This window comes from Amphiura filiformis, chromosome 15, assembly GCF_039555335.1.
Source record: "Amphiura filiformis chromosome 15, Afil_fr2py, whole genome shotgun sequence".
Classification (NCBI taxonomy): domain Eukaryota; kingdom Metazoa; phylum Echinodermata; class Ophiuroidea; order Amphilepidida; family Amphiuridae; genus Amphiura; species Amphiura filiformis.
The window spans coordinates 33,574,617-33,599,093 of record NC_092642.1 but is presented as its reverse complement, the minus strand read 5'-3'; the positions used below and the strand labels follow the sequence as shown (position 1 = coordinate 33,599,093).

The 24,477-nt window shown below is 36.0% G+C and overlaps 1 protein-coding gene across 1 annotated transcript; it reads right to left on the bottom strand.

The window, feature by feature from the left end:
- Window positions 1–338: 338 nt before the first annotated feature.
- LOC140171537 (adhesion G protein-coupled receptor L2-like) lies at window positions 339–22,948 on the bottom strand. Its single transcript, XM_072194807.1, has 12 exons — window positions 22,811–22,948; window positions 16,919–17,644; window positions 13,992–14,176; window positions 11,002–11,148; window positions 9,686–9,780; window positions 9,248–9,395; window positions 8,443–8,593; window positions 7,614–7,723; window positions 6,464–6,503; window positions 4,992–5,089; window positions 3,097–3,221; window positions 339–582 (listed from the first exon to the last, which is right to left on the bottom strand). Exons 1-12 carry the CDS (start codon window positions 22,887–22,889, stop codon window positions 459–461), a joined length of 2,028 nt encoding a protein of 675 aa, XP_072050908.1. The 5' UTR covers window positions 22,890–22,948; the 3' UTR covers window positions 339–458.
- Window positions 22,949–24,477: the final 1,529 nt, after the last annotated feature.

Genomic DNA, 24,477 nt, shown 5'->3' with positions numbered 1-24,477 from the left:
ATGAAATACCGTATCCTAATTGAGTACATGCACAATGAATCTCTTGGTCGGGGGACCCCCTCGGGAAACCCCTATCGATTTGTACAGGGCCTTTCATTTCTAGCTAATTCTATCCGCATAGAAACTATCGATTTGCCTTTTCTTTTGTATTACATGGAGTTTATTCCCCTCATAAGAAATTGAACTTTTTGACTTGTTTCACCAAGATGTATTAATTTTATGATATGTTTTGTGATTTCCCCCCATTGAATGCAATGGTAAGCGTCCGCTTCGTGTCCGGAGGGGGGCGAGATGGAACAGCCAAACTCGGCAAAAACAACCAATGGGATGAAGCTATCTATCAGGAGTGACGTCATGCCGACCGACCAAATAGAACGCGGGCACTTGGAACTGATTTTAGTATTGAGATATTAGTCTTTCATTCGTGTGCAGAAATGTGAAACACTTGAGATTGTAATTTACAAGGCATTTACAGGGTGGCCAAAAGTTAAATGGTCTCCCATGCGTGTGAAGAAACATGAAACAATGAACACAAATGGCAATACTTGCTTGTCATGGTTGTCTTTTACATCACGTGCGTTCCTAAATGAAAAACATGCCAATGGTAAAGGAAATGAGATGAGAAGCAATGAGTACACAGAAGCTGCTGTGATTTCTACATTAAACTCACATGGCTACTATACTACATACTGCTTTAAAAATGTGACCTGCTACCACGAAATGAGCGTAAAGTCGCAAGTAAGTAGTTTCGAAACGCCCTGGCAACTGCGTTGGTGCTCTTTGTTTCACAAGCACCTGTTCAAGCCAGAAGTATGTATAGTCTGTATGTCCTTTGTGAATGGGGACACAATGGGCCATTCACGAAGGACATACTATTACTTGTACAGATGCGCGGGAAGCAAAGAAGATAAACTCAGTCAGCCAGGATATCTCAAAACTACCAACTTTATACTCATTTCGTTGTAGCAGGTAACAAAAATTAGGCCTACTTCCAACCAAAACAATAACAGAAACAAAATAGTTTCATCTGGCAGAACGATCAACTAACTAAACTATGATCACCTCGTAAATAGGCGAGAATTGTTCGATAAATTCACAAAAGCGCGCGTCAGTCACGCAATACGCAAAGCGCAGTTCACTTAGGTGCTGCGCCTAGCTGTTTGTGCGCCATTCTATATAAATCCACGATGTTATGACTCATGAGTCCAGCAAATTACGAGGTGATCAGAGTTCTTTTCAATTTTCGATTTAAGTAAAAGTATTCAGTAAGCATGGCAAGGAAAATTGAATAACATACAGGGTGTATGCCCTCTTTTTCTCCTATTTCTGAAAAGTTGATCAAATATATTTTGGTATGTACAGAAACCTTTAATCGCTAGCTTTATTAAACCAAAACAATTACTTCAATCGGCTCACATTTGTGAAGATATGCCTTTTAAAAAAAAATAAATGTACCCGTTTTTTCTCTATGTCATCGGATGAGATTGAGACTACATCATAGATTAAAAATAAAACACGCGGTTAAAGGAAGGTGACCTGATATATTTGGGAAATCAAATTCTTTAAAACTTATGTATAACATAAACTGTTGTCCCTTTCAAGCATTCATGCAAAAAGATCATGTAAATGTTCATTGTAAATGCAACTAATTCTTCATGGAATTACTGACATTTAATACAGCGTAAAACTGGTAGTCTTCAGTGTTTTTGTTAATGATAAGCATCATGATCACGTAATAAATAGATATCAAATGAAAGATCCTATTTTTCTCATTAACATACTGAAATTATGAAATTAGACGTTCCAAGTCGGTGTATTTCCGAAGATATCATCGAAAAACTGCTGAATTAGTCAACTATGTGGTATACTACATTTGAGACTAATTCGACAGTTTTTTGGCGTTTTCTTCGGAATATACCGATTTGGAACGTCTAATTTCAATATGTTAATGAGAAAAATATTTATGAGCTTTCACCTGATACCAAAATCTGCATTTTGATAGGATAAAGTTGGGGATGAGGCTGTCAATCAGGTCACCCACCTTTAATGACATGGACAGATAATAGCATTAGGCTTTGAAACGCATTTACTATGAGCGAGGATCAATAGCTAGCCCCCTAAAATCCTCGCAACCGTATTACTGCTGCATTCTGAAGTATCCGGCGCACAAGGATGGTACGCAACGCAATTGATGCAATGAGGACAAAGGCTTGTATTCGCCAAGGAGGCAACCAGGTAGATGGCAGAGCAGCACAGTAAACTCACTTTAGAAGAACCAAAGACAAACTAAACCGCCCATTTTAGGGTTACATTTTATCACAAAAAGAGAAATGACTTATGTTGTAAATAAATAAAAAGTAAGAAACAACAGAGTAAGAAAGTAAAAAAACATAATAAAACAAAAGTCCTATTCTACATCCATTTTGCCGACAAGTTGAAGTTAATGACACTTAACCAAATTTATAGCCCATAAGCCCACCAGTAAAGCCAATTTCCTAAATAAAGTTTGTTATTTTATAAAGTTATCAGTCAGGAATGTTTGATATCCATGCATGGTACGTGTACTCCTTTTCAATCTTTGAAATAGCCAAACCTCCTCCATACACAGTGAAATAGGTACAAAGAGCATGTCTTCAAAAGTTGTGAGCCGATTGAATTTTTCTTTTCGGTTTATTAAAGCTAACGAATAAAGGTTTCTTTACATCCCAAAATAATTTCATAAATAATAGGAGAAATGAGGGTTCTTTTTTGTGAGGGGGTGGGGGCGCCCTGTACAAGCTTTTATTTCGGCCATTTCGTGAAGAACAAAATGCAATTTGAGACTTGTGATTCATTGTTTTATTCTACGAAATGAAAAAAGCATTGCAAGGGGAACAAGAAGAAGAAATTGACGAAGGGAAATACGAAGAAGAAGTTGAAGAAGAACGAAAAAAGAAGGAACATTAAGAAAACTTGAGTGTGAAGAAGGAGAAATAAAAACAAGAAATAGCAGACGAAAAGGAAGAAGGAGATGAAAAAGAGATGAAGAAGCATGAAGAAGAACAATGGAAGAAGGAGAGGGAAATGAATAAGGCATGGTAGCACATCATTACTTACTTGAACAATACGTAGGTAAATATTGTTAGAATTAGACTGAGAATTGTTATGCTGCATCCAACGTAGGAGATAATAGAAAGGATCTTCTGGTGCTTGGCTGATGGTGCTTGGCTATAATGAGGATCCTGAAAGCAAGACAATTGAAGGTGTCGTAAAACATATTTTCCATCTATATACAAATGTTCCTTTTGTTTTTAAAAAATCGTACACTTCGCACTTTTTGCAATGACTCAATCCTACTCCTTAAGTGGCTACAAGTGTTGTTACGCTGTGATTGGGGTAATATGTCAACCTAGTCACCTCACTAAAATGATCTTATGAATCATTTTAGTGCAGTGATTGCGCCATCTGCTTGTTATTGTTATGTCGTATACACAACATTTTGATACTAAATTTGACATCATATAATTTATAAACTAGTAATTTGAGTTAAAATCAGTTAAACTGGTCATATTCGGCAGTTTTAACGGAATAAATCTAAGTAATACGATTATGCCTTTTATTCCGTTTAATATTGTCTCCGTAATTTCCCTCATTCTACAGACCCTGCCCTCTATCGGTAGCTAATTTATAGTTTAAACTTCATTGGTATTGTTTTGAGCACTAAATGTTTTTTTGTAGCCCTGCGGGGCAAACTTGAACAAAATTGTTTTTGAGCGCTATTGTTTTTTACATTGTCTTAATATTTACATTGTTTTTATATCGTTTTTAATACCCAGTGATTCAACTCATTCTACAGAACCTGCACTCTATCGGGGGATAAATATATAGTTTGATTGCTATTGTTTTTGAGCGCTAATTCGTCGGCCGTATCACATACTGACGTATTCGACATTTTTAACATTTTTGAGAAAATTGGTATGTTAGTTTATTATGTTCTACTCTATATATTCACCAAAAATCATGCCTCAAAGTTGCTTAATTAGTAAGATATTAATTAATTTAATTATGTCGTATTTACAAAACCTTGAAATGTCTGCATCACATAACGACGTATTTGCCGATCACCTATACTGCGCAAGCCCCGTATATCGTATCTGCAATTTGAAGAATTTGTCGTTTCACATACTGACGTATTTGCGAGACGTATTTGCACGACTCTGTCAATGCACGGAAAAATTGCTGTTTTGTCCTTTTCACATATTGACGTATTTGCGCAACTGTTTCACATACTGACGTATTTGCGCGACGTATTTGTCATTTGAACGGCGAAATTGACATTAGTCCTTTTCACATAGTGACGTATTTTAATTAATACTGATTTTTTGCAGAATAAGTTATGCTCTGATAGTGATAAGTGAATTATATTGAAAATATGGTATATTTGCATTACTGTTCAACTGGTTTTGTTCGACAATAATATTTTAATCAAGATTATGCAAATACGTCAGTATGTGATACGACCGACGAATTGTTTCTTTTTTTTCCCGCGGGGCAACCTTGAACAATATTGGTTTTGAGGAATTTTACTTTTATTAGGTAATAGAAACAAATTAGTTCGATCTTTCGATCGACCATCGATGCTTGGTTGATCCTTATTATTTATAAATATAATAAATTAATTGTCCATTATTAATTGTGATAACATATAAATTTTTGCCTGTATGGATATTAAAAAGTATATTTTTAGCATCAATCCTGATTAATTAGTTGTTAGCTCATTAATAACAAGCATCGGAGCAGCATCGACGGTCGATCCAAAGATCGAACAAATTTGTTTCTGGTGCCTTACATTTGTTTTATATTTTATGGTATCATATACCTTAAAAACTCGATAGTTAGCACAATGTGCTTACTATCGAGCACTTTTGAAAACATGAAATTGTACCAATGTCCCGCGCTTTACCAACTGAGCTAATGGGGTTGAGACACACTACGATAACACCTATACCTACCAGTATAATTGAGAAGTATGTTAGATGATCGGATTCACAAGAGACAAAGGAATTGTTTTGTGATAGCTTTGAAATTCCACCAGTCTCCCAAAGTTGAGCTGTACATATAATATCACAAAATAAAAATAAAAACATTATATCGCCAGAAGTGTATCTATAAGATATAAAACTAAGCTGTTATTCATTTCCATTTCATTAATCAACAATCGTGTTACGTCAAATTATACACACATATATGCTAAAAAGGGTGCACGCATGAGTGGGAAATTTTAGACATTGTTTTGTATTGTATATTTAAAGGTAATGATGATGAGTACATAACAGTATATATCTTCACAAAGAAAATTTGAATTAGCCCCTATAACTTAAAAAATCCAAAATTATGGTCAAAATTTAAAACAAGTAAAATTTGATTATTTTTGACACATATTCTTAAACGAAGAAAAAAGTCTCAAATTTGAGAAAAAGTTTTGTGTCTTTAGAACATAAATATGCAGTTTTTATCGATTTGTATGGTGGGTGAAAACAATTGGAAATTGTGGAAAATGAAAAATGGGGAAAATGGGCATGGAAAATGAAAGTTGGAGCTTTTCTCAAAAATTGCTTATTATATATTTTTATGTACTTATCATCGTTAAAATGTTGTTGTGCTCCTCCCTCCCCCACTTTTTAGATTTTCGAGAGCCGTCCTGGCTGGAAAAAAATTGGGTCAACCTTTTTGAGCTGTTGCTGCAAGGGCGGCAAAATTTACATTTTCTTTAGCCCCCAGGGGTAGGAGCGGCTGGCAGGTCCGCCACTGAACAATGTCTAAAATTTCCCACTTGTTTTATACCCCTCTATTAGTACTATCTTTGGGGGATTGCTTTAAAACCTTAATATAAAGGAGTGCATAACCTAAATATTGTATTCGTGTAGGTCTGGAAGGATTTTAATTAAGGTTTAGTTTATTATATGTTCCAACTCCAGCGACACCTCATGCATATTTGCCTGTGTAGGATTGGGCCTCTATTCACTAGAGGGGCATGGAAAAGTAGCACTACAACTCTTATATTGATTTTTTTTTTAATTCTGGTTTTTACACGATTGTAATGTACTTTAGTCAATAAAGATACTCTGCAAAAATTGCTGTAGTTTTGTCAAAATCCGAGATTTTGAATAAAATGATGGAACCGGCGTTTTATTATTACGATGGAAATATTAGTCGAACACATATGCACAGTACGTACACGGCGTACACATACACACACCCCGAGGATCGTACCGTATTACAACCACGGGAGTAACATGCATGGGCGCTAGTAGTAAATTCCAATTTTCTATGCTTTACCTCACTTGTTCGGCTCAAAATTAAAAGGGGATATATCTGACAGTAAAAGCTAACATTTTATGGAAAATAAATACTTATCTATTTTTACAGAAATGTTATAATATGGCTTTAAGGGATAAAAGTAAGAATTGCTGAGTAAACTTACAACTTTCGTTCCAAAACACGCAGACGAACGGACAGTTAGCCTGGTTACAAAATATAAGAAATAATACATTTTTCAAATTGTGATAACACAAATGGACTACGTAATAATGTAGCCATTCTTTCTTTAACCGTACCATTCATTAATCTGAATGCATTTTGTTTTGACGTGGTTAAAGTGGGTTCGGTATGTTAGTGATATCTAATAAAGAAAAAAGGGTAATGCATCATTCTTTACACCTAAATAATGTGTCCGAGGCATCCTGTGTATGAGGTGCAGCCGAGCCCATTATTTAAACGTTTTTACTGCCGAGGACACATTGTTTGGGTATAAAGGATTATCCATTACCTTTTTTCTTAACTAGATATCACTAATAAATATAATACTTACTAAAAGATAATGCTGCACCCTTTATTTCTATTCTTTAACCACAAAATAGTATGATTTAATTTCTATTCTATTAGCAAAAGAGAAAATGTGATGCTGACGTAGAATGCGTAACGCCGCTTATACCGCATCGCGCTCTGCTGTGCGCAATTATGCGAGAAGAACATAAAGATCGTTGCCCTGGCCACTTTATTGTCATTAAAGGTCTTTCACGTGACGCGCGTTTCAACAAATCACAGTGCGCGATTTGTTTGTAATAATGGGTCGCGGACGTGACACGATAGAAAGTATAGGTTCAAAAGTTCAAAACAAAAACAAAAACTGCACAATATTTAAAAAAAAACACACGATCGATTATTGTTTGTATCAATTTGATTCTCATAAAATAGAGAGTTATATCACCCATGGCAGGTAAGCTTATGGAATAAGCACAAATCCGAATCCGTGAAAAATTTGCGTAGTGAATATGTTTCTTGTAAGTGAGTTACAATACATGCGCGTGTAGGGTCTCATAATGCGATGCCGTCTGCGCGCGTAGGAGGATATATCACATTGAAACACATCCCAAGAAAACGTTTTATTGCGGATTTCGCTTCTCATGCCTCATTGTGGCGTCACGGGAGGATTAGTTTGACCATTATACGGTATTGAAAAACTTAAATAGCCGATCTGTTTTAAAAGTCAATTGAACATGTTGAATAAATACAATTACATTTTAAAAGTAGACTTAATGTATTATCCAGTATTTTGTCCCATTATTAATTACCTTGGGTATCCTGAAATTGACAACGACTGGATTGGTTAGACCTGCAACAGTAGTGTCAACAACATCTGCAGAGATCACTCCGCGGTCTGTCACAATGACATCACTGCAATCTGTAGAAAGAAAGAAAAAAGAAACAAAGAAACAAATAAAGAAATAAAGAAACAAAAAAGAAACAAAGGCACAAATAAAGAAAGAAACAAACAAAAGAAAGAAAGAAAGAAAGAAAGACAAAAGGAAAAAGGAGAGAAAGAAAGAAAGAAAGAAAGAAAGAAAGAAAGAAAGAAAGAAAGAAAGAAAGAAAGAAAGAAAAAGAAAGAAAGAAAGAAAGAAAGAAAGAAAGAAAAAGAAAGAATGAACAAAACAAAAAGGGGAAAGGAGAGAAGAAAGAAAGAAAGAAAGAAAAAAAAAGAAAGAAAAAGAAAAACAGAAAGAAAGAAAGAATAAAAGAAAAAAGAAAAATGAAAGAAAAAGAAAGAAAGAAAGAAAGAAAGAAAGAAAGAAACAATGAAACAAATAAAGAAAGAAAAAAAACAAAAAAGACACAAAGACACAAATAAAGAAAAGAAAGAAAGAAAGAAAAAAGGAAAAAGGAGAGAAAGAAAGTAAAAAGAAAGAAAGAAACAAACAAACAAAAAGAAAGAAAGAATGAACAAAACAAATAAGGAAAAAGGAGAGAAGAAAGAAAGAAAGAAACAAACAAAAAAGAATGAAAGAATGAAAGAAAGAAAGAAAGAAAGAAACAAACAAACAAAACAATAAAAAAGAACATTTATACCTGGGATTCGAACCAACGAATTCCCACACAAAAATAATAAAAAAGTAGCTTTACCTTTCGCCAACGTCTTCATTGAATCATTATCGGTGGAATTTTCAGCTTCGATAAAGAACGTGTCTCTATTCAGTGAGATAAAGCTTACTCTCTTCCTGTTCTCTCCATCAGGTATTCCCATTGCTTCTCCTGGGACATAAATGCTTCCATTCTGTTTGAAAATATGAAACAAAACTTCACTACATTGTAATTATAAATTTTAATAAGCAGTCAAGTTAACTTGATAAACAGTCAAGTTAGTTCAATCGATAAGGCGTTCGACTATGGTGCGAGAGTGGTTAAGTACGTTCTCGTGGAAAAAAGGAGTTAGCTTGAAATTCCCCGGGACAAGGAACTTACTGCTAATTGTCTTGTTGTAACCCGGGGAGCTGATCCTGTTTGCGTATCTAGGGTGTGCGCTCTTGAAGGTGCAAAGAGTTGTTGTTAAATGGTCTATGGCATGGTGTTGGGACGTAATTGGTCAGCGGCGACCTATAAAGTGTGCCGAGGCTTGTGGCTCAACCTCTAGGCGTTGTGTTTGTGCGTATAGCGCACTATAAATCACTGCACTTTTTTTTTAATGTATAAATACGATGGGTCAGAGAACCAATATCAACCGAGATGAAGGGACCTATTCACTGAGTCACATAATACGATCAACTACTGAGTCACATAATACGATCAACTACTGCAAGAAACTGTTCATTGTTCACGGCATCGCACAGAAGAAGCAACGTCTATTAGTGTGAGTAAAGGTTTGAACTTGACAACATAATTTGACATTTAATTATAATTATGACTTTCAAATATAAAACACAATGCTTACTTCGTGTGTATAATCAATTCCTTGTGTCAGATCTTGAAAACGTGTTTCTTTTATGTAAATATTGAGATGCTCTCTATTTAGATCAAGAGAAACTGAGTCCTCGCTTATCTCAGCCGAGTCCTTGTATTTATCAAGTAACTGCAAAAGCCTGAAAGAATTATGGTACAAATATATAAAAAAAAGAAGTAAAAATTAATGTTAAAGGGTAACCACCTGTGTTACCATTGTGTTACCAATAATGAGAATTAACCTATATATTTCATAGGCAGTCGACATTTTAATACACATACAAAGGCGCAATGGCAATTCAATACGAATTCACCCATATGGGATAAACATTGAGATACTGACTTGCTTAAGTTTCTGATGTGGTAGGATAATAATTGATCCTACCGATTAAATCATTATTAGTAATTATCATTAATTTGCATTACTTACTGAACGTTGGTTCCATGTTGGTAGGAGCTACTGCGCATGATGCTCTTGTTGACGTACAAGAGATTGCTAACACAGTCCATCACGTCTTTTGCAAACTGTAAATGTAACAATGCAATACAGTATGTATCAAAATAAAGTAAACAGTTTGAAAAATGCACTTGATTAAAAATTATCAGGTATTTGGTCACGCCAGTGATTTTACAGTTGTGGGAGGGCAATATGTTGATTCAGTTATTAACTAGGGCGAGAATGTTGGCCAAATACATCGTACTTTTTATTCAAGTGACATTTTTATACCTGTTTAGTTTATTTGTATACGCCCTGTATTATCAAACAACATCTAACTTTTGTTGAACCATATCAAAAATAAATTGTGTACACTCTCATGTGGGTAAGTTGAAATCAAGATTTACATTAATCTGGTCAACCAGGCAATCCAACATTAATGTTTTTGTCCCCGGATTGGTCTCCCTGACTCAATAATCCTTGGAGCAAATCTACGTTAGTGCAAGCGAGAATTTTCAGACATCACAATGACCACTGGTTGAAATGCACATGAATGATTGTCAATACGTTGTATTAGCTTGACCCCAGCTGATCACCAACAATTATAAAAAGCCTGTTATGACATATGTCCAGGACCGCGACACTCCGGCATTTGTTGGAAGACAGAGTACAGCAGACAGTACATGTACAATTGTGATTTCCGCATTTATAATTAAGATTACGTCATTGCCAGAGACGCAACTGCTGTATAGCATGGTATAGGCCGTTTGTACAGAGTGTCTTATCTCATAGTATAAAATCTTTGATATGTCGTTTAGTGGTGACAATGTTGACCTAGGCAGAGCCCAGAGGGACGCCAAAGTAGCACACAATTAGATTACTCATATTGTAATCTTTACGTTGCAACAGCTAATAATAATTCTGTAGCCGAATCAAGCTCTTCTTCTTTGGCACTATCACTAGTTTCTATGTTGTTAAGAGTGCTCATGAGTGGCCTTCATTGAAATTCATATTTTGGCCCTTAAAAATGTCCGATAGTACTTACCCGATGCATTAAGAATGGAACTAATATGTTGAGTGCTAAAGTTTGAAATATTTCATCGGTTAATTCCGTCAACATGCTCTTAGTATTGACAGACTTAACAGTCTTAAAAGCTTTTACATTTAGTTTCAAGTGGCCTATTCAGTAAAGCTAATTCAATGTTAAGAGTTGAGAAAAACAAATAAAAGTGTAGTTGGTTTAGATTACAAAGTTGACCTAAGGCAGAGTCGAGAGGAACACCAAAATAGCGCATAATTAGATTACTCACATTTAAGTCATCATATGTATACTTTGCAACAGCTAGTAATAATTCTGTAGATGATTCCAGTTCTTCTTCTATCATGTCAAAAGCATTCCTGGTGATATTCTTCAGGTAAGCGGTGAACTCTTTTGCAAGAGCTCGAGTAATATTCACCTATTGAAACAAGAAAAAAGAATGATAAACAGAGATTTATAACAGTTCTGTCAACAAATATTCTAACTTACTTGATATTTCATCCCACGTCCATGGGATTTCATCAGAAAATGGAGTGGAGCGGTAAAAATCTAGTCATGTGACCATCAGGGTAACCCGGGGTCACATGACGTGATGATCGGCTTGTAGACGCAAGGTAGCACGTGCCTCCCGTTGTCTTGGTTGAAGTCAGCGTCCAAAGATGCCTCTCTGAAGACATCGCGAGTGCGAGTCAAGCATTTGACATTGTCCGTAAATTCGTGTCAGTTCAAATGAGCCCCACAGGGGAAGGTGGCCTTTTGTGTTCTGTAAGTCGTTTACGAAGTGGACTTTGTAGGTTAGTGTTGTAAGTTAGTGCTGGGTGTTGTCACAGGACATGAAGGGCACACTCAACGCTTTCGCTACCACCTGTTTCAGAATATTTAGAGGAGGGGTCGTTTTTCACATGCCAGTATATATGCCATGATCGACCAACACTAAAGCCTCCTATCCACTGCGTAATTAAGGGGTCGCAAACTGAGATTCGGTATAGAGGCCAGTCCATTAAATTTTTGCATCATTAGATAGATGTTTTAAATAGACAAATTTGTTCATTTTAAAAGCAGTTATTTCTTAAATCATGCATAGATCTTTCCTTTTTTAAAATCAAGGACTTGTCATAGCACCTCTATGCTAAATACAATCTTTACGTTTAGGAAAATGGAGGCTTTTGATGTAATTATGTGGCATATTGCGATGATTACTCCGTACCGGCATATACCATCTGACGTAAATAGCCATAGATTATTTTACTAAATGAATTGTGACAAATTACGCCTTGAACCTACACAACAATATTCTATCCATGTGCACATTGGCAGTTTCTGCAAAAGGCACGGTTTCTGGGAAACCAGGTGAGTCACAGCACGTGATTCACAAAAAAATGGTAAGGGCTGGTACCTTAAACCTAACCCTAACTATAAATCAGACCATACACACACTCTGACTTTGGGACTAGCAAATTAAGGGACCGTTCACAAACACTTGTGGGGGCTGATGCAAAAATGGGGGCCTTTAAAAGTTTTTACCTCCTAAGGGGGGGGGGGGGGCTAAAATTAATAATCACAAATTTTCCTGTGAAAATTGAGTTTATATGCTTTTCTATGGGGTTGACCCATAATTTTCATGTCAAAAAGAGGGACCCGGAAATTGTTGAGGTCTGAAAAGGGGGCCCCAAAAATGTTCGCGATGAAATTTTTTCATTAGGTCTCCCCCTAACAAGGGTTTGTGAACGATCCCTAAATCATCCTATGGACCCAATGTTAAATTTCATAGCGAGTGCTAGAGCAAGTGTCGAACAAAAAGGAACCTTCATATAAACGGGTAGATATTACAAATTGTTTTTCTTTCGAACAAACTTCTTCATTACAAACAAAAATAAGTGTCTGATATATAAAAAGCCTAACCCACTTTTACGGTACCCATTTTCATCCATTCCAAAAGAGTTTTACTGTATATAAGAAGATAGTTTTCTTCGAAGCGAGTTACTTCAATGATACTAGAACGTGGGAAACGTTTCCAAAACCACCTTGACCGGTCAAACTGGATGAGAAAAGCTCTCAACTCCACAAGATTGCATTGTTATCATACAAAGACGTCACATAAACGTAATACAATTCGTTAACCAGTGGATAAGATAGATCAAGAATAAAATGATTGTTTGAATAGATTTTGACATTGAATTGGGAATCCATTACCGTAAAAGCCTTTATAGTAAGTTATAGTGCCATGTCCAGTAATTTGAAACAAGTGTAAAATCAACACTATCTGCTTATTTTGTTAAGCAAGACATCAAAATTTGATTAATCTTTGGCACTATCAATAGTTGCCATGTTGTTAAGAGTGCTCCAGAGTGGCCTTAATTGAAATCCATATTTTGACCCTTAAATTTGTCAAGTAGTACTTACCCGATGCGTTAAGGATGGAAAGATTGAAATACTTTCATCGGTTAATTCCGACAATATGCTCTTAGTTTTGATAGATATAGCAGTCTTAAAAGCTTTTCCGTTCAAATTCAAGTGCCCTATTCAGGAAACTAATTTAATGTTAAGAGTTGAGTAAAGTTTGTTTAGTTGATGAAACCACTTGAGTTGTAATCTATCTATTTTTCTTTAGTCTTAATACGGCTGGAATTTCATTAATTTGAAACTATCGTTACTATGGTGGACTTTTGAAAAGTATCATATACCTAATTTATCCTTTGCATCCTTAAGAAAGAAAATGTAAGGCAATACTATAATTTAAACTGTTGCGATCTGGTCGTTCATCCTGTGAACGGTAGTGAGCTTTGACACAAAAAATTGCATTTATTATTTCATAGCGAGCGTGTAGAAGGATTTACTTGTAGGTCCTGTGGTTCTTGGGTTATTTCGTAAAGAGGGCGGAAACCACATCACTTTTGTAAAACGTACATAACTCATGAACAACAATAAATCAAGCAAGTTTTGAAAGTATATGAATTGTAGGCTGAACTTCTGCAAAACATCAAGGTGTTCTTTTTCAATAATATATTTATTTAGAAAATCGATCTTTTTTTAGCTGCATCGACCAACAGTGCTTCAACCCTTAAACCCACAATTCTCAACACACTTTACAAGCTTAGATTACAAAATCCTTCATATGACATTTCTTAGCACTCTTCAGGGCAAAAAAGGCTCTATTACAGTAACGCATTCCTCCAAAACGTTCCTCTAGCATATATTTTCTTGCTAGCAACACAATATAATGGTACACACTTGATAAGAGAACGTTTTGCTATGACCTACCGGTTGACAAGTTGAAGTATCTGGATACTTCCATCTTGGTTTATTGGGCCTTCTGGCATCCGGGGCACATGTTCGATTAGCTTTGCCTCCAAACTGACAATCCATGCTAATTTGACGATGGACTAGTGTCATTGGCCATTGGATGAAACCACGTATATCAACAGTGATATCTGCTGGACATCGCACTAAGTTGAATACAAACAAGAATAGTCTTTAAAAAAGACAAACATCGCTGAGGCAGTTGTAATGTGAAGTGGAGTAGGAGGTCAAAAAGAAGATACAAAATTAGATTCAATCCTGCGGGAAGAACTCGACTTCGGAAGTGACATGAATCTGTGCGGACACCAGTTTGAAACTATAGATAGGGCTCGAGGTTTCTCGGTGAGAGATTTGACCCCAAAAGGGGTTTATTGGTATAAACAGTCTCTGTGAGATTTGTTGGGTCATAATATAATGTTGGGTTTTGGTTTTTTCAATGTCATTGGGTAAGAGGAAGTTCAAAACGTGGCTGTGCATCCGCGGGATTACCTATCAGCGACACTGAGCTAGTTTACAACATTTACAAAACATTTGATTGTAAGTTTCCATCAATTGTGAATATTTTTGGCATCAACAAGCCGTGTGAAAACCAACTCTACACCGTCCAGTATTCATGTAAAAATATAAAGCTTTGACATAGGTTTAAAATATTGACGCTGATTGCCCTAAGGCTACGGCGACTGGCAAGGTGTTTTATTGTTATTTATCTCAATTATTTCAATGAAACGGTAGTTTTGCAGTATGCCTATTCCTGCACGGAAATAAAGCCTGTATACCAAAGGTGGCAGACTCGACGTATGTCATTCTAAAACAATATGTTATGTTTAACATTGAGTTATCGTTATTCATGATCACAATTCTAGGAATAATATATATTTTCAAAAGTCTTAATGCATGGTGATGATGATAGTGGAAAGCTATAAACATAAATGATAAGATTGTTCGAGCTTTAACGTCGCTATCATCACAATTATTATTATACATAAAATGCTGTCGTTGTTCTTGTTCTTGTTATTATTGTTGTTTGGTCGTTCGTGTTATTGTTTTTTGTCCTCGTCGTAATGCAGGGACCATTTTAGGAGAAATACCTTACCCCACCCCTCGAGTTTTTTGAGAGATAATTTTAAAATGACATGCTAACAAGAATTTGTCTTTAAAAAAGACAAGTTCACGGATTAGGTGTATAGTACATGTACTTTGAGCTACTTTGATCTAACATTAATATTCATATCTAACCTACTCTGCACTTATTTGACAATAAATAAGTGATATGAGGCTTAATAATGATACCTGCGTCTTGACTCTGGAAAACAATGTTTTTTAAAAACCTCATTTTGCATTTAGTTTTTTAAGCCACCTCGGAAGCCACCTACAGGTTTATATTATACAGATTTATACACATGGGTTATTACAAGAGTCAATAAACATTCAATTAACTATAAATGGACTTAATTTTGTGCAATGTAGTTATATTGAACTTTATCTGAAGTAAATCACCTGCTACACAGTTTTCTATACAGAATGATTTGTTTACTTTGTGATGAGGCCTGACCTAACCCCTGCTAGTTTTGATTAACCAATCAGTTATGTGTATATATGTCAGCATGTGATGGCCATACGCCAATTGAAAACATGTTTCTAAAAAAAGGCTACAAAATTCCTACGCTGGAAAAACTCTTGGACAGGTTAAGTGTTAAATAGTAAGTTATCAGTGGGGCAAGATTAGATAAAGGCATACAAACTAGGGTATGAGATATTAGGAATTATTTCCTAGCCTCTTATTACCACAGGGTGGTGTGCTATGTAGCTATTCAAGATATGTAAGGGATAAACTGTGCATATGAGATATGGGTGCAAGTGGCATCATTTCACTGCCGTGAAAAAAATCGCGCATTTTAAAACTCATTTTCTGATGCGCGAGATAGGTCAAAATGTTTTTCATTGTCACTCTGAGTGAGATTGCTCAAGTACCTTTCATCAAAAAGTTTAGATGTAAAGATTTAGGTGAACTAGCAATACGCGGATTTAGGATTTCTCTACTGGAAGTCAATTTGTGCCGAAATTCCTTCCCACAATGCAATAAGCGTTTTGCATAACAATAGATACAGTTCGGAGGTTAATCAATATTCTTTGTTATGCAATACGCATATTGCATTGTGGGAAGGAATTTCAGCACAAATTGACTTCCGGTAGAGAAACCCTAAATCAGCGTATTAAGTAGCTTGAGGTAGTGGGAAGACTTGAAAAGATGTCCAAGCAGCTGATTAGCAGCAAATATCATTCTAATTGTCAAGCATCACGTGTTGCAAAGGATATTCTTGTCCGGCATTGTATCTATTATAATTATGTGATGTCTTTGATACAAAGGTACAAACACTCTTGAGTACTGCAGCTATTGTGATAACAGAGTTAAGTGGTGGTGATATTTGAAAGACATTGAATATGTAAAAACTTTCAACCAATCAGAGTGCTTGAATTAACTAAACAGTGCATAATTCATTAAGCCTTCAACCAATCGCTGCATTCTCTTGGTCGGGCTGACGTCACAAAGGGGAAATAAACTTGTAAATTTGGTGTGCGCATGTGCAGTTCCCCTTTCTCGAGCTGGTTGCTATGCGCAAGCTTGTGCAAGGGGACGAAGGGGACAATGTTCCCGGATGTCCGACCGATCTGTAAGACCAATGGGGATGCCACTTAACTTGGTGGGCAGGAAGAATGTCCAGCTGTATGTAGGCCTGCATTGCACATCAAACGTGGGTGAGATATACCAAGGGATATTTGCTCAAATTGCTCAGACATTAAAAAAAACCTCTTTACGGTTTTTTTTGTGTGTAGTGTATCATGTATTGTTCTCGGCTATGTAAAGTCATTAAAAAGAAAATACCTACCAGCAATTTCACAGTTCTGGCCTAGATATCCACGTTGACAATGACATTCATACTCAGGTGGCTCCTTTATCAGTGGCGTGCAGGTCCCATGGTTCAAACATGGTCTATCACGATCACACAGATCCACAAACTGACACACCGGACCCCCGTATCCCTGGGGACAGATACACTCTGTGGTCTCCCCCTCTCCACTGTACGTACAATTTCCGTTATTCTGACATTGGTTTGTTTTATAGCACGGATTGTAAAACTCACACATCTCTCCGTAATAACCCGTGTTTTCCGTTTCGCAATTACAAGTAAAATTCCTATCCCCTAAATGCACGCATTCTCCCTCATGGCACGGATTTATCGTGCAATTATTATACATATCGCAAAATTGCCCATAGTATCCGGGATTATTACATTTGCACCTATAATTATTGTCCCATAAAAATTCACAAGTATTTCCGTGATCGCATGGATCTGACACGCACGGATTATAATTGGAGCACCGTAAGCCTTCGTAGCCAAAGTCGCATTCGCATTTGAAGTCTCTGCCCGATATCTCCGCGCAGGTGCCATTTACACACCAGATATCAGGATGCGATAGGCAGATATTCTCGTGCTGGCATATATCGCCGAAGTGGGTATTAGGGCATTGGCAAGTCCAGTTTCTACCATCGAACGCGGAGATGTTGGACGACACACACGTACCGCCATTGAAACAGATGATGTCATCGCATCCTGGAATTGAATCAAAAACGACAAACAAAGATACATATCTGGAAATGGGGAAAATATGTATATCTACAAAAAAGATATGATTAGACAAAATTAAGTAAACATAAAATACCATTTGGTCACCTCAGTTGGATTAACTTGAAGCTAATATGAAGACAAATTTTATAAAAGTACATCAAATGAGAAAAAGCGGTTTCTCGTTTCGATTTTAGCAAAAACCGTTCGATTTTAGCAAAGAGAAGATGCATTTGCCTGCATTTTTGTAGCTGAAATTATAATGTATAATCATGTTGAGTTTGAAGAAACTACCATTGATAAAACCAAGCGGATCTTGAACTTATTAAGCAATCCTCGTAGTTCACTTTGAACGTCACGTAACATATTTATTAGACACAACAAAATAGGTCATGCCATTTCACACGTTGTCCATAAAAGGAAGAAAATCAAAAATATTGCACGTGAGAGTTAATCAAATATCAATAGCAACCAAATCAGACGAACTCAATTTCATTTTAAATACAAGGTTATAACATAAATTGGATTTCATCAATTTACTTCTGTTATGTAACTCTTACAAAATTAAGCAAGGAACTCTGATTAAAATTTATTCATATCTGGTATAAGAAGTTTTTTTATTGCTTGAAATGTGACTTTCCAATATGATAGGTATATGATATTGTACCTTCTGATGTATACTGCACCAAATAAGTATCCTTACACTTACACTCACAATTTAAAAACTGAATCATATTGGGGTAAATTTGTTTTTTTAATAGATGCACTTTCTAATCTTGCACATTATGAAACCACATTGAATCCAATGTGACCTCAAGAAGTAAAGTTACAAGCAATTGAATAGACGAAGGTCTAGTTTTAAAAGTGTAAGGATACTTTTTTGGCGCAGTATACTTTCTACGTTTAACGATTTAGCAGTAGTAGTTCCATTCATGTTTGACAAATTATAATTATAATTATTTTTTTAATTCACAAATTTCAGAATTGTAAATATTCATGACCATATTTGAATCAGCATGAAAAAATGAATTAAAATGAGTACAAACAAGCCTAGTATTGGTTCAGCGGTTCTTATGATATCTCTTGATAATTTGAGAAAATATCTGAAAACTTGGACTTTTAATGTTGAAGCCAATGGCTAGCACCAATAGCAGTAATGGTGCACTGATACACTCAAGGTAATCGTTAATCCATCCCTTGCATTCATTTTTTTTTAATGTGACCTGCTTTCACGAAATGAGCGTAAAGTCGCACATTGGTAGTTTCGAGATAACCTGGATGCTGATTATTAATGTTCGTTGTTTGCCATGCACCTGCACAAGCCAGTAGTATATCCTTCGTGATGACCCAATGTGCCCCCATTCACGACATACAGAAATATACTGTTAGCTCGAACAGGTGCGTGTGAAACAAAGAACACCAACGCAGTCACGACGTCTCGAAACTACCAACTTGTGACTTTACTCTCGTTTCTTGGTATCAAAAATATTTGCGTCTGACGTCACCTGTCAATCAAACTCACAATTTGTTTACAAGTTGTCGTGATGATTGAAAGCCTGAGCTGAATGAGGCTGAAAAACACCATGCCGTATGGTTAATTCTGAACCGCAAAACATACAAAACGTCTCAATAGTTAGGTCTCAGTAATAGGAAACCTTATTTCCTGTAGGCACCACGCCATAGAAAAGTTGCTTTTTGCCTTGTAAAAGTACCGTAATTTTGCGTTGAGTTTGATTGACAGTGACGTCATACGGAAAATTGTCTTTTATTTAAAGTCAGTCTCAGATTATAGACCATTTTGGTATTGCGCAAGTACTCCGCACCGATGCGCACATCGCTTTGAATCGATTACACATGATTATGCATTAAATCGAAAAGGTCATGTATTAGTGTTAGCGATTTGTAATCACCATCTATGCAGGCCTATTTTGTTTTCGTAAATCAGATGCTGTACATCGTACACTAATTAAGCCTATTCCATATAGCACTAGACAGATGCGTTTAATTGCATACTTTACTAGTGCGAATAGCTGCGTCATAGAAGGCCTTTGGAAAATTGCGTGTTAATTAACCTTCACAAGGTTGAAGAGTTCGTTCATGATGTTCAGTGTTTATCCAATTAAGATGAACATGACAGGTCTGTTGAAGCCGGGATTAGTATAGAACATTAAAATGCAGTATCACAAACTACAAATATCTTTACATGATTTCATTAAAAGTAAAGGATAAGTCCAACATTTTTTGAAGGTCATTGGGGTGGAAAAAAAAGCTGGCAAAAAATAGGAAGAAAACGGAAGTGTTGTTAAATATGATGCCCCGGTTCAATTTCGTTTATCTACAAGTGTTCCTACTGACCGACACCTTCAACATTACAACATTGACTAACATGTGGCCTTTTACCATTATTAGGATGTGTTCAGTCTTTAACACACGCGTATTTGTTTACAAAATAATGTGGAAAATGGATTCTGATTATCGATGATTTGTTAGATTTCCTTAACCCTAGAACTACGAAGGGAGGGGGTCTAATACCCCCATCATAAAAAATGCATGCGTTTACGCCCAAACGACTTTAGCTAATCCTAGATACATCCTTTGCGCTCATTTTGGTGATACCATTTTCACCCGCTCCAGCACCTTACCAGGGGGTAGGACCAGCCATCAAAGATGACCATGTGGGGGAGTGAGGCCCCAATGATTTTCATTTTGCTCTTGTGGAAATAATTCAAGAGCTACTGACTTGTTACATGTTGTAATTTTGTAGAATTTTTAGCCGAAATTTCAATTTTGCCTCTACTCTTGTACATAGCCAGAATTTCACAAATTTGCATCACCTACTGTGTCAATCACTAAGAACCAAATATATTACGGGTGGGCTTTTGCGCCTAAAATAAAAGTGCGTTACCCGGGGCATTACCCATGATTAGCAGCACTTTTTAAACACAAGTAATTATTGCAATATTCATTATGTGGGTTTAGTAATTCCATTGCCTACCCAATTAGAAGTAACAATGTAGGTTATAATTATATTGAGCGAGTTTGAAGGTCACCTAGGCAAGTTGAAATGACAAGATGTGCGAGGCGAACGAATCATCCGCTCTTTATATGTTGATATATAATATTATTGTTATTTATACTGTTTAAAAAACAAATTCTTCTTTAATAAAAATGAGCTATATTTTGTCATGTACCGGGTTATAAAATATTAAGACTTCAGAGTTGCTTCGAAACTAAAACATAAAAACGCAACTACTTTCTGTTCCAGAAAAATACAGTACTGATTTGTTTTTTAATTAAAAATGTTTATATTGTTTTGCCAAAAAATAATGAAATATAGCCCAATCCATATCCTTTAGTAAACTGGTAATGAAAGTTACATTTTTAAATGTTTGGTTAATCTGACTACAACTGTAAGAAAACATGCAAAATTGCCCATTTTCCTACGAATTGCAAAGCTACTAAAATTTAACAAGATACAACTACCTAAGGATTTAGGATTTCGCTGTGTTTTATTTGGCAAAACAAGATAATAGTTCTTTAATACCAAAAAAATGTGTCGTAATTCCTGTGATTATACTTTTCTATTCGCGTCTTCTGTTTACACGTGGAGTGATGTGAGAAATCTGGTCAAATTAAGATTGGAACAAGATTATGATCCAATATTTCAGATGTTTATCGAACCGTGTAATAATTTTTAACATCAGTACACCAGATCACTAATTTTAATTAAACTTTGTGTCAGAATCTGTGACGTATTTTGTAGTGTCACAAAACTGTCTCTGCATTTTGACATTGTAATAAAACATCGGGTCGTATATTATTCTAACATAAATTATGGAAGTCTAATAACGCGATGTAATATCAGCAGAATAAGCAGACCCGATATTGTTTTACCGATGATGACGATGACGACTACGATAACGATGATAATAATGATAATGATGATAATAATAATGATGATGATAATAATGATAATAATAATAATGACGGTGATAATAATGATAATAATAATAATGATAATAATAATAATGATTACAACAACAACAATAATTACAACAACAACAGTATTACAATAACAACAACAATTACAACAACAACAGTTATAACAACAACAACAACAATTACTACAACAACAACAATTACAACAACAACAACAACAATTACAACAACAATTACAGCAGCAACAACAACAACAACTACTACTACTAGCCTCGCAAGCCCGTTCATATTTGGACACATATTTTTAGGGCAAATTTACCAACCTGTGACCCCCTTCCCATATGTGGAGAGACTGTAATTGCTACCATGCATTGATTTTTTTAAATATATTTACGATGAACATTGCATACCACCCTACAGTGACCACGGTCATGTCACTTTCAAAGTCTTAAACATCATAAAACTTTTCCAATTTGGCATTTTGTTTTCTTTGGGAAGGCGTGTAAATGTGTTTTGTTTGAGTGAGAATTCCACAATAAAACGAAAGAAAAGGTAAGAAATTGTTCCAAACGGTCAGAGTGTAATTCCAAAAAAGTTATCCCTAAGACAACCCTAAAACAAAAGCGGAATTTTAATCTTTTACATTTCATATTTGGGACAAATGGTCAAAAAAAAAATTCTGGCATAACATGCAACCAAAGTTCCCTCTTTTCAATATCTTCCAGTTATAGCCCTTAGTTTCAATGGCTGAAGGATAGAGAGCTTCGTCACTATTGTAAGAATACATATTAAAAGCGACATAGCTCTCTACCTACAACAACTTGAAACTAGGGGGTATTACTGGGAGATATCTTGTAAAGAGGGCCAGTTTGTTGCATGATGTGCCAAAACAGATTTTGCTATTACTGCTTTACGTGCTAGCTATATAGACTTCAACATAAACAATCCATGTTTTGGGATATTTTTCTCAAAAATATCAAGAGCTATCTTAAGAACCACTGAACCAATACTAGGCTTGTTTGTACTCATTGTAATGCATTTTTCATGCTTATTTCAAATATGGCCACGAAAATTTACATTTCTGAAATTTCTGCGTTTCTAAAAAAAAATTGAAACTTATAGTCTGCATGGACCATATTTGCGAGTACATATCGATAGTAAACATAAGTATAATGAGTTACGTGAGTGTCATAATATATAACATATATAACTCACCCTGTATTGTACTTCCACTCGCCGGCATGCTCAAAATTAACACATTCACACAGAAAACCACTAGGCAGAAGCAGAACATTCTCAAAGGGTAAATCAGGTATGTAGATTAGAAATCCATATAATCAAATGTTTGAAAAGCTCAATTTGGTGGAGTAATATATATGAGCATATCGTATACAATCGTTCTATTAAGGTGCGCAGACCTTTAGTTTCATCATTAATGCGCATAATTATCGGCATGAGCACGGGAATGAGCATCAGGTGTTTTTCAGAAACAGCTGAAATGACGTCATGGTGTCATCTATAGATTTTGTCACTAAGCATTATTACATGGAATCCTGTTATTATTTATTATCTGCTGCGATCTTCGCTCGCAAAGACGTACATTGTAGAGTTTTGTAGCTGGAAAAAAAGTCGCGCATTGATATTCCGGGGGTACTTAAATACTAGCCGGGTACCCAAGCTCGATCCGAAAAAGGGAGACTAGCACTAGTTCACAGTAGCCTCTTCTAGTTTCTTCTCTTCTAGGGTATCAAGTTTCCTGATTCCATGCCCACGTATCTTATTTTTTTAGAATTTGTGACCAAAAAATGCTTTTTGTTTTATTATATTTCTCACCTTTTTATTTTGTTGGTTTCTTACTTTTGTATTTACAACACAAGTCATTTCTCTTTTTGACCTAAAACGCAGGCCTGAAAATGACGGTTTGGTTTGTTTTTGTTTCCTATGAAGTGAGTCTATACTGCGCTGTTGTGCCCTCTACCTGCAACCTTGGGAAAAAAGGACTTTTCCATGGAAATTCCATGGAAATGACCAATTGTGTTTGGGAACATAAATGACATCTTTAACAATTATTTACCCTTTCCCTCTCCCCATCAATCAATGTTGGAACATAGCCTGTGCACGGGGGAGAGTGGGTGACAGTTTTCCACTCTTTAGACGCAAGCGTTCCAAGACTTATTTCCAAGTTGTGGTTCCCTCCTTGACGAATACAGGTTTCATCACTCCTCATCGCATCAATTGCGTTGCGTACCCTCCTTGTGCGCGGGATACTTGCTAATTCTCACGTTTCACAATACGATGCGCCGCCAGCGGTTGTTCTTGGCAGTCAAATTTTTGACTCCAGAGTCGACATCGCCGTTCTAGCTGCTATTGAATTTTCACGCGAGTGTGATAATAAATATGATGAAAACAGCTCCACGAAGGATTCCCTGTGGTCAATGTAACATCATTATATAATGACATTTAAACCCACAATGATGTATGTATAAGTATTACCCGGGCTTTTGATGTCGACATTTTCCCTTGATGCACTGCGTATTTTGGCCTCGACCCAGCGACCGCTGGAGGCGCATTGTATTGTGAAACGCGAGAATTAATGCAGCAGCAATATGGTTGCGAAGATGTTGGAGGCTAGCTGGCGATCTTCGCTCATAGTGAATGCGTTTCAAAGCCTAATGCTATTATTTTTCTATGTCATTAACCGTGTGTTTCATCTAGTGATGTTTCAACCGTGTGTTTCATCTTTGATGTAGATACCAAAAGATAGTTGATCAACATTTAAAAAAAAGGGGGGTGCAATAAGGGTTCTGTTTTTTTACACAGCCGTTAGTCACGGCTGTCTTTTTTCTTACAGGATCTTCTTTCTTCTTCTTCTGTCAACCTTT

What these genes read in the sequence shown, in the direction of transcription:
- LOC140171537 (XM_072194807.1), bottom strand. Translation starts at nt 22,889, where the DNA reads ATGTTCTGCTTCTGCCTAGTGGTTTTCTGTGTGAATGTGTTAATTTTG. An exon ending in CAACATGGAACCAACGTTCA is followed by an intron (nt 9,396 to 9,685) that starts GTAAGTAATGCA and finishes TAATTCTTTCAG; the next exon opens with GCTTTTGCAGTTACTTGATA. An exon ending in TCAATTTCAGGATACCCAAG is followed by an intron (nt 6,504 to 7,613) that starts GTAATTAATAAT and finishes TTTTGTAACCAG; the next exon opens with GCTAACTGTCCGTTCGTCTG.